The sequence below is a fragment of the Lolium perenne genome, chromosome 4, assembly GCF_019359855.2.
Source record: "Lolium perenne isolate Kyuss_39 chromosome 4, Kyuss_2.0, whole genome shotgun sequence".
NCBI lineage: Eukaryota > Viridiplantae > Streptophyta > Magnoliopsida > Poales > Poaceae > Lolium > Lolium perenne.
The window spans coordinates 127,270,840-127,281,984 of record NC_067247.2 but is presented as its reverse complement, the minus strand read 5'-3'; the positions used below and the strand labels follow the sequence as shown (position 1 = coordinate 127,281,984).

At 51.0% G+C, this 11,145-nt stretch overlaps 1 protein-coding gene and 1 pseudogene across 1 annotated transcript; one reads left to right on the top strand and one right to left on the bottom strand.

Annotated features, from left to right (window-relative positions):
* Positions 1-276: 276 nt before the first annotated feature.
* On the bottom strand, positions 277-7,178 carry LOC139830908 (condensin-2 complex subunit CAP-D3-like). The gene is made up of 9 exons (XM_071819667.1): positions 7,095-7,178; positions 5,871-5,985; positions 5,656-5,799; positions 5,403-5,574; positions 5,086-5,285; positions 3,261-3,274; positions 1,268-1,752; positions 918-1,186; positions 277-805 (listed from the first exon to the last, which is right to left on the bottom strand). Exons 1-7 carry the CDS (start codon positions 7,176-7,178, stop codon positions 1,327-1,329), a joined length of 1,155 nt encoding a protein of 384 aa, XP_071675768.1. The 3' UTR covers positions 277-805; positions 918-1,186; positions 1,268-1,326.
* A 679-nt stretch (positions 7,179-7,857) lies between these two features.
* LOC139839108 (uncharacterized) lies at positions 7,858-8,654 on the top strand (annotated as a pseudogene).
* Positions 8,655-11,145: the final 2,491 nt, after the last annotated feature.

The following is an 11,145-nucleotide window of genomic DNA, read 5'->3' as shown; positions in this document are numbered from 1 at the left end:
AAGGTATGCAAGATAAGTACTCATGATAATCCTGCTGATATGATGATTCCAAGTTTGAGCTTTGCTCGAGCTTGGTTGGTATAACTGTTTAGCCTAAGTGGCTGTTGGCGCCAGTATGTGTTTTTCTCTTTGTTGTTCAGGAGATTGTTGAAGTTCATGCTACAAGATGGAATTTGTCTCAAGGTGGAGTTTGTTGTATTGTGATCCAAATTCATATACTAAAGGGAGGCTAACTTCTGACGAGCGGAGCGAGGCCGGTACGGATCGTTGGCACCGCCTATATATACATCTTGTAAGCCGCCGGCTAGGGTTTATCAGATTATAAGATAACCCACGGCGTTTGTAAACACCCTCCGATATAGTGAAGTTTTGCTGGCTGGCGCCCGTGGTTTTTTCCCCTTCTGTGTTGGAAGGGGTTTTCCACGTTAAATCTTGTGTCCCCTGCGTGTGTTCTTGTTTCGTTCTTCGTTATTTGCTTGTCGCTTTTATAACACCGGCCCGCTGCCACCAGCACTGGATTGCCGGCATGGCAGGCTGCTGACGCAGGCCCCCATCGTCCATCCCGTAAATCGGAAACAGAACAGATGATCTCTGCCCGTCAGTTAGTAAGCTGCATCGCCGTCGACTCGTCCCTTGTCCTGTCCTAATCATTCTCCCAACGCATGCCGGCCGATCGTCCGGTTTGCCGCCTGCAGACTGCACGCAGCGAGCGCTCCATCATCTGCAGCCCTCGCGCCTTCACACGTCTCCCTTAATGTTAAAACACACGCTGCAAAATGCTTTCTGCAGTCAACGGATCCAGGCCCTAGAAAGAAATTGATCAAAACATGAGTAAAAGTATTAAGCTTTTTCCATGGCTTATGGGCACGGACAGTAGCATACAAGGCGTGGGCTGCACATTGCAATTATATATATACCTGAAGTGCGCGTCGGAGAGGGCGAACAGGGTCTTTGGCGGCATGGGAGCCGAGCCACGGGGTATGGCGACACACAAGCTTGCCATTGCAGCCAGCATGCACCTTGCTCCCACCGACGACCAATTCGATATACCACATCTCAGGAGCCATATGCCACAGCACGAAGCAGCCTGGCTCACCGCAGCGAGCAGCATTGCAATTCTTAAAAAGGTGACCGGCGTTCTCAAAGTCAATGGCTGCCATGCGCACCTTGCCAATGACATAGAACCCTGTCACACATCCACCATCAGTAAAACACTCATTTTTTAGAATACACTTGAGAAAATGAGCTAGTGAAATTAGTCCCTCACCATCATGAACAACTACCAAAGTCAACCATCAGAACAACCAACCCAAGTTGGACTCAAAATCAGGTGTGCATATGTTGATTCTCATCATCTGATCCAAACGGCTCAAGACGCCTCACTGACTCCAGAACAGCAGTCGGATGGCGCGAGACACTGAGCCCTCCAATGCCAAGCACTGACTTCACTTTGGGCACGCTCATTGAGTGTAGCGGCGGTGTCGGCAAGTTACGGTTCATCTCCTTGAGGACTGACCGCACCATGGCCTTCGTGGCCACATCGCCCTGCCCTGGACCCGGGGAGCTCCCACTGGGGCCAGCCTCTGCTGTTTCCTGGAATGACTTCCCCTTCCCAGCCTCGAACTTGTGCATGTCATAGAGGAGCTCCTTTTGGAGCTGTTTGTCTGCCACAAGTATCTCGTCAATCTCGTTCTTGTAGTCCTTGAGCAAGGCGCGCAGGCACTCCATTAGGCACCCAGTGAGGGGGCTGTTCTTGCTCGATTCGAACTCGGGGCTGCGCAGGGTGAGACAAAGGGCGGTACCAGTGGGCTGAGGTATCGGGTTTTAAAAATGAATTAGTGCTAGGAGGAACTAGACACTAAATGATATAATAGAAGCGGGATCTCGGCGTGAGAATTCCAGAAATTCGTTCCTGACAGGATTCAAACTCTGGTCGTTGGGGTGCGCCACTGCGACCCCAATCACTGGGCTATGCCCACGTCCTCTAAACAGAAAGTTCACGTGAAGCAATGAGAGGGAATCGCCAACTTTGGTGCGGCTTGACCGGGCTTTTTGCAACTCAAGTTGGGATCTGGCGTTTGAAAACCATGTGCTTCATGCTCTATCATCCTCCCTCTCGGACCATTGTCCTCTTCTGCTCTCCAATCAGAGCGGTCCTCGGAAGCCTCCGGCTTTCCGCTTTGAATCCTTCTGGACTAAAATGCCGGGTTTTCAGGATAAAGTTAAGCAAGCTTGGTCCACGACCTCAACCCACACCCAGCCAGTTCATGTCATAAATCACAAACTGAAATCCATGGCGCATGGTTTAAGAGCGTAGAGCAAGAGCCTCTTTTCAGACTGCAAGCTTTAGCTTCTTATGGCTCTTGATGTCATCCTCCAGTTGGACGTGCCGCAGGAATCCAGGACCTGTCCCAGGAGGAAAGGGCGAGTAAAAGGCCTAGCGGCTCTAGAAATATCGTGGAAACGACAGGCCTCAATAATATCTTACCTTAAAGAAGGTGATGCCAACACTAAGTTAACGCGAGGAGACGCAAAAACCTCATCATGAGACTCAACCATAACGATGGATGGTCTACAACTCATGAGCACAAGGAGAAGCTCATTTTTGATCATTTCTCCCAAACGTTAGGCCGCCCTCCCCCCCCCCCCCCCCCCCGCCAGTTGAACCTCAACTGGGCTGTTTTAAACCCAACCGTTCACTCGTTGGAGAACCTCGGTTTGCCCTTCTCTGAACTTGAGATCAAGGAGGCGATCGATGACATGCATGCGGATAAGGCCCCCGGCCCTGACAATTTCACCATATCTTTCTTCCGGTCGTGCTGGGATACCATCAAGGGAGATCTCATGCGGGTCATCAACGGTTTCTCCGAGCTGTCGGCACCCAACTTCCACATCGTCAATTCGGCCAACATTGTGCGTCTGCCCAAAAGAGACGGCGCTGAATCGATCTCTGATTTCAGGCCAATTAGCTTCATTCATGTGGTCCCGAAGATCATCGCATAAGCCATGGCACGACGGCTTAGCCCTAAGATGAACGACATTGTCTCTCATAGCCAGAGTGCTTTCATCAAGTCCAGATCCATTCATGACAACTTCATGTATGTCAGAAACACCGCCCGCCAGCTACATCGAAGCAAAACCCCGACCCTTTTCATCAAGCTTGAAATTGCCAAGGCCTTTGACACTGTGCGATGGGACTACATGCTCGACCTCATGCAACGCCTCGGGTTCCCACAAAGATGGTGTGCCCTCATGTCGACCTTGTTTTCTACGGCTTCCTCCTGGCTCCTCCTCAACGGGATCCCTGGAAAGGATTTTTTCCACGGGCTCGGCCTGCGACAAGGGGATCCCCTCTCGCTCCTCCTTTTCGATATCGCCATCGACCCCCTTCAAAACATTCTAGAAAGGGCCACGGATTCCGATCTTCTTCATGGGATGCCTGGCGGCTTGCAGGGTCCCCGAGTCTCCTTATATGCAGACGATGCAGTCATCTTCTTGACCCCCTCCGAGCACGACGTCTCGGCCCTGGCCAATATCCTTCAGAACTTCGGGGAGGTGTCCGGTTTGGTGACAAATGTGGCAAAAAGCTCCATAGCCCCAATTCGTTGCTCCGACATTGACCTTGCGTCGGTCCTGACAAACTTCCCTGCTGCTACTGTTCAGTTTCCACTCAAGTACCTGGGCCTGCCTCTGTCGCTTGGGAGGCTAAGGCGGGCGGATCTCAAACCCTTCATCGATAAGGCGGTTGCTCGTTTGAACCCTTGGAAGGGCAAATTTCTTAATAGGGCTGGCTGCACCGCTCTTGTGAAGTCGGTTCTCTCCTCACTGCCCATTTTCCTTTTATCTGCCTTAAGAGTGGATAAGAGAATTATAAAGTCCTTCGCCAAGATCAGTCGCGGTATGCTTTGGGCCTGCAAGGAAGTCGTCAGCGGGGGGAAGTGCAAGGCCAACTAGTAGAAAGTCTGTCATCCAAGAGATCTTGGTGTCCTTGGGGTCCTAGACCTGGAGAAGTTCTCTCGCGTGCTCAGACTTCGATGGTTGTGGGATGAGTGGACGGTCCCGGAAAAACCGTGGGTTGGATCTGAAACCCCTAATGATGCCACCGACAGAGATCTTTTTAACGCCGCTACTCGGGTCACCATTGGCGATGGTTCTAAAGCTTCCTTTTGGTCCTCCTCTTGGTCGGATGGTACTCCTCCGAAGATCATCGCCCCCTTGATTTTCATTGCGTTTCGAAGAAAGAATCGGTCGGCGCGAAATGCTCTGGAGGGTCAGAATTGGTTTGCTGACATAAATGTAGACTCTTTTACTATCGAGCACTTGGAGCAATATGTCCGCCTTTGGGATCTAATCTCGACCATCCAGCTATCCCCTGGCATTTCGGACTCCATCATCTGGACCATGTCGCCAAATGGCTGCTACTCAATGAGTTCCGCCTACAAGGCCCAGTTTCTAACCGCTTTGCCCTGCTCCTTCGGTAATCTCGTGTGGAAAACTTGGGCTCCACCAAAATGTCGCTTCTTCGCATGGCTCGCCATTCAAAACCGCCTTTGGACTGCAGATCATCTCGCCAAACGGGGGTGGCCGCACCAGCCTTCTTGTCAGCTTTGTAGATGCACTCCCGAGACGGCGCGACATATCCTTTTCGAATGTCGTTTCTCCAGAAGGATATGGGCTCCTGCGGCTTCATGGCTTTCTTGTCCGGATCTTCTCCGCTGCCTTGGGTCGGGTAGGCAGAAAGTGTTGGATTACTGGCACGCCATCGCCAAGACTCCTTCCTCTTCTCCCAAAGGGTTACGGACGGCCATCATGCTTATCGCGTGGGAGATTTGGAAGGAAAGAAATGAGCGAGTTTTCAATAATAAATCCTCTTTTCCTTCGGTCATCATGCACAAGATCAGGAAACAAGGAAGAGATTGGATTCTTGCCGGAGCTAAAAACCTTGCGGAGCTCGTGAGCTAACCCTTTTTTCTTTCTCTCTAGTTTTGAGGTTTCTTCCTTCCCCTTTCTTTTGTTTTTGTTGTTAGCATTAGCCAGACCTATGTTTGCTCCTCCTATATTAATATAAGGCAAAATCTTTTTTGCCTCGTTTTAAAAAAAAGAATATCGGGATCGCAATCTGGATCAGTTTCTTCTTCGCCACCTCGGTCACCGCCCTCCCTTTGGCCACGTTCAGGGCGCTGGTCGTCCCGCTGTCTCCGCCTTCGTCGTCCATCTCGGAGTTGTCTGTGCAGATGCTTGGATGGATGCGCATCTCCTTGCAAGCCAGTATTTTCAGTGCATCTATAGGAAATAAAACCACGTCATCACAATTATTTTTCGAAAAGCAGCAACTAAATACAGGAAATTATGTAGTAACTAACCATTGCCATGTAATTTGCGCCGATATACAGGTACATACCTGAAGTACAGCCCTTCCAGCTGCATCATCGACAGTAAGCAAGCCATCACAGACACCCGCTAAGATCTCGGCACATAACTTAGCTGATGTAGCTAGAAGGTGCTCTGGGGCCATCTGTTTGAACAAGGACACATATATGTGCATTCTTTTTGACCTTGATCTTTCGTCAGTTCCTCTGCAACAAAAATTGCTCAAAATAAATGTCAGGTAAAGGTGAACATGATTTCTGCCGTAAGCATCATCCATATATTTACCGTATCGCAAAAAGGGTTGATCCTCTGCAGAACCTTGAGAACCTTGTGAACTTTGATACTCGCTAAATCCACCATGCCCTGTATAATTGTTTAGGACGTAGATAGCTTCTATGAAACTGTTATATGCAAGAAGTGGCGCTTTAGCTGCAACAACATTTATGTTCATGTTAGGCAGTGACTTCAAAAATGGTATAGAATATCAAGTGTATAAAAACCTTTTAAGATGCTCCCGAAGAGGTAGTCAGACAAATGTCTTATCTTCTCTGAATCATCGACTAAAGATGGCAGAAACCGAAGGAAAAGCACTCCTCTCCATTTTACATAGTCCCTCTGGATGAAAGGAATAGGTTCCCTCTCATCTTCTGGTATGACAACTGGCATGCAGAGGGAGTGCTGAGAGACCGCTTCCCTCTCATCTTCAACATTTGTGAGAACACAAGGGTTTCGGTGGCGCAGGCTTGTATGGGGCAAGATCCTTTTCGCCTTAGGCGAACCCTTGACGCAAACGGTCGAGCGGAATGAGACCAGCTTATGGACCTGATTGAGTTCACCCAGATTTCTACCGGAGCTGATAAGATCTCCTGGTCCCTCGAGCCCTCGGGGGAGTACTCGGTCAGCTCCATGTATCTTGCGCTGTCTAGGGGGGGGGGGGGGGGGCGTCGGTGGTCCATTTCAGGGATATGTGGGCTGCCAAGCTCCCTCTAAAGATTCGCATCTTCACTTGGCAATTGGCGCTCAACCGTCTCCCTACTCGCGAGGCGCTTGCCCATCGTCGGGGGCCTTCGGATGGGCGGTGTGCGCTGTGTGGCGACACAGAATCTGCCAGCCACCTTTTCTTCACTTTCTCTTTGGCGAAGTTCGGATGGAGTGTGGTTCGCCAGATGCTGGGTTGCAGATGGAGCCCCTCCTCCTTTCCACAATTCTTTCACATCCTCTCAACTTTTGCTGGCAGACCTCGTCGTTTTATTTGGGTTTTGTTTGCCGCCCTTTGTTGGTCTCTCTGGAAAGTGCGCAATCGACACATCTTTCAGGCGAAGGTGATCCGACAACCCACTGACATCATATATCCGTGGATCATTCTTTTGCAGCAATGGATGCCAGCGGCTCGGCCACATGACAAGGCAGGATTGGCGCTTCTGGTGGAAAGGCTTCGGCTCGTGCACGCGGAGCTTACCGCAAGTGATGTTGCAAGGACGCATGGGGTGGGCTGACGAGGGGTTGGCCTCCATCTCCATGTTTTCATGCTTTTCGCTTCTAGTAGTTTGGTTTTACCGTTTGGCTAAGCTGTCATGCCTCAGCATGTAATGAACCTCTGAATTCTGTAAGGGCTTTATTAATTTAAAGTCGGGCAAGTCTTTGCCTTTTATCTAAAAAAGGAATAGGTTCAATAAATAAACCAGCGCCTGAACATTTAAATGGACTGAAAGAATGATAAGCACCTGCAGCAACTTCGTGAGTAGGACAAATGTTTGTCTTCGTACTACTTCACAGGGATCACACAGTGATTTTGTTATTTTCGACATATAACTGTAAAAACAAAACAAAAATTAGTGAAAGCTTACAAGTGCAAATATAATAATTAACTATTTGAAGAAAAAATCATGTGCAGTATAGCTGATAAGATGATCAAAAATAAACAAGGGAAAATAGAATGTAAAGAACTGCTATTGGTATATATGATAGAAGACATTATTATTATTTGATATCAATCGCCGGCAATAGTTGCAGCTCCTGTTCCAGTACCATCTAACTAAAGCTCGAGTTAACTGAGCTCATATTGGATCACTCACTGGAACTATTTAACTTGGAAAATGGCCAAGCCCAAGAAAAAGGGAAAGGAAAATAATAGTACTCCGAACCATGCTTCGTTATGTAAAAATATAGATATCTCTGAAATTCTCAAACTGTGAACACTGTTAGAGTAATGAATTCTCAGAAGTTAGCTAGTACCTTCTAGCACTACTGTAGGTGCTGGTATGTTCTAGTATGTTCTAGGAGTACAATTCATATGTAAGCCCTAGGCAGTAGCTAACTTTGGTTAGCACTAGAAAGCTGTAGAAGGTTAGGTTTACAGTAGAAAGCTCTAGAATGCTTTAGAAATCTAGTTGTTGTACCTAGCTTGTATCCTATAAATAGCACTATGCAATACAAGCTGCATGAAGCTTTTGGCAGCATCACAACCAGATCACTTCCCACACACTACCTGTGAACTAGCAAGGCTAACAATTGGTATCAGAGCGTTGGTGAAGATAGGATCTTGAGAGATGTCAGCTCCAGTTGGAGGTGTTGCTGGCAGTCCGCCTCGCCAGCCGCAGCGCCGTTCCCCTTCACCACCACCGAGACGACCGCGCCACCGTGATGCAGGAAGGCGCGAGGTTGTGGTCGAGCGAGTCGTGAAGGACGTCGTCGGTGGCAGTTACCCGATGCTGACGCGGACGAACTACACCGAATAGAGCCTCCTCATGAAGGTGAAGCTGCAGGCTCGGGGCATCTGGGATGCAATTGAGCTCGGCACCGACGACTACCATGAAGATCGAATGGCGCTGGAGGCCATCTTGCAAGCGGTGCCACCAGAAATGATGGCTGGACTAGCCATCAAGCGGACAGCGAAGGAGGCGTGGGAGGCGATTCGAGCCATGCGCGTCGGTTCAGATCGCGTGCGGAAGGGCAAGGTGCAGCAGCTGAAGAAGGAATTTGAGATCATCTCATTCCGCGACGGGAGTCTGTTGATGACTTCGCGCTACGCCTTACGAACCTCGTCACAAGCCTCACCACGCTTGGAGCACCTATCGACGAAACTCAAGTCATCGAGAAAGTTTTTGCGAGTTGTGCCGCCAAGGCTGTCGCAGATAGCCCTTGCGATCGAGACCCTCCTTGACACTTCTGATATGTCATTGGAGGAAGTCACCGGCCGGCTGAAGGCAGCTGAGGATCGTCTCGAGTCGCCTGAGCCGGCGCGTGAGCAGGGAACCTCCTACTCACCGAGGAGCAATGGCTAGAGAGGATGAAGGGGCGCCAAGGAGGCAGCTCCTCCAGGCCTGCACGCGACATCCGACAACGACGGCGACGGCCACCACGTAAGAAGGTTGGAGAAGGCAACGACGATCGTGCAGCGGCTAGGGACGGCCCGCGAGATGACACATGCAGCAACTGCGGCCGTCGCGGCCATTGGGCCAAGGACTGCAGGCAGCCCTGGAGAAACAGGGCATACCTGGCCGAAGCAGAGGAAGATGATGAGGAGTCTGCACTCCTCATGGCGCAGGTCTGCACCACTCCTGCCCCTGCCATGGTGGTGCAGCAAAGCACTACTCCAACTCCAGCCACGCCGGTGGAGAAAAGTGAAGCTCCAGCTGCTGCCATGGTGGTGCAGCAGAATGTTGCTCCAGCCCCGGCCATTGTGGTGCAAGATAGCACCATCACAGCTCCATAGAATGTCCCTCTTCACATCCACGAGCCGAAGGCAAAAGCTTACCTTGGGACAAGTAGCGATAACGAGCGAATCGAGGGCTGGTACCTCGACACCGGCGCTACAAATCACATGACGGGCCATGGGGACGCCTTTGCTAAAATGACCGTACAATCACCGGCACTATCAAATTCGGCGACGGCTCGGTCGTGGAAATCAAGGGCATGGGCACCATCATCTTTGCAGGCAGAAATGGTGAACACAATGCTCTCAACGGCGTTTACTACATCCCACGCCTGAAGAACTCGATCATCAGCATTGGTCAACTTGACGAGAGCGACGCATGCGTGCTGATCAGGAGAGGTGTGCTTCGCATATGGGATTAGCAAGGACAACTCCTTGTTCGGGTCACACGCGGCCGGAATCGCCTCTATCTCCTCCATCTTGAGATTGCGCAGCCAATTTGTCTCTCTGCCCGCCGTGATGATATTGCTTGGCGCTGGCATGAGCGATTTGGGCATCTCAACTTTGATGCTTTGGAGAAGATGGGACGCCTCGCCATGGCATGTGGGCTGCCACGCCTGGAACACGTGGAGCAGTTCTGCGACACATGCGTCATCACGAAGCATCGCCGCAGCCCGTTCCCTCGGCAAGAAAGGTACCGTGCACATGAGCTACTTGAGCTTGTCCACGGCGACCTCTACGGTCCCATTTCGCCAGCGACACCTGGAGGCCGGCGCTACTTCTTGCTGTTGGTGGATGACGCCACTCGCTACATGTGGGTGATGCTCCTAGCAGCCAAGAATGATGCAACACATGCCATCAAAAGAGTTCAGGCAGCAGCGGAAGCTCAAAGTGGAAGCAAACTGCGTGTGTTCTGCATGGACAACGGCGGTGAGTTCACCTCAACTGATTTTGCAGCCTACTGTGCTGAAGATGGAATCGAGCGCCACTTCTCCGTGCCATACGCCGCACAGCAGAATGGTGTCGTCGAGAGGCGGAACCAAACAGTGGTGGCAATGGCACGTTCTTTGCTGAAACAGAGGAGTATGCCAGATGAATTTTGGGGGGGAGGCGGTCAGCACTGCTGTCTTCCTCCTAAACCGAGCTCCCACCAAAGCCCTCAAAGGAAAGACGCCTTACGAGGCGTGGCATTGCCGCAAGCCGGCTGTCCACTACCTTCGCACCTTTGGGGTGCTTGGCATATGTCAAGGAACAGGGGAACCTACGCAAGCTCGATGACCGCGGCTGTCCCGCTGTCTTCATTGGCTATGAGGATGGAGTAAAGGCATACAGACTGCTGTAACCAGCCACAAGGTGTGTTCACATCGCTCGTGACGTTATCTTTGATGAAGAGTGAGGTTGGGATTGGGCAGCAGAGGGCGGCGAAATCCCCAGCAGCAACTTTGACGTGGAGTATATCAGCCGTCATGCCACAAGAGTGCCTAGCTAGCTGTCCAGTTCAGCAGGGGACATATCTCTGTCTTCGAGACGTGGGGCTTAAGGTGCCTCAACCAACGCCCCACCAACGCCTCCATCAGCTCCAGCAACAAGTGTTGCAACCGCATCAACCCCGGTTTTCGTCACGCCACTAGCAGATGATGATGACCGACTGGATGATGCGCATGGAGACACACCGGTTCGCTATCGCAGGGTCGAAAACCTGATTGGAGACGAACCAGTGCCTGGTCTCGCACCGCGCAACCTCGAATCTGAGCTACACTTGGCCAGCACGGGGGAGCCATGCTCATTCGCAGAAGCTGAGCGCGACAAGGCATGGCAGGCAGCCATGCGCGAGGAAATTGAAGCAGTGGAGCGAAACAACACATGGGAGCTTGTTGACTTGCCACACGGGCATCAAACAATTGGCCTCAAATGGGTCTATAAGTTGAACAAAAATGAAGCCGGCGAAGTAATCAAACACAAAGCACGGTTGGTCGCTCGTGGCTTCGTCCAGCAAGCCGGCATAGACTTTGATGAAGTCTTTGCTCCCGTCGCTCACATGGAATCAATCCGGCTGCTGCTTGCTTTGGCTCCCCAGGAGGAGTGGCCCGTCCACCACATGGACGTAAAATCAGCCTTCC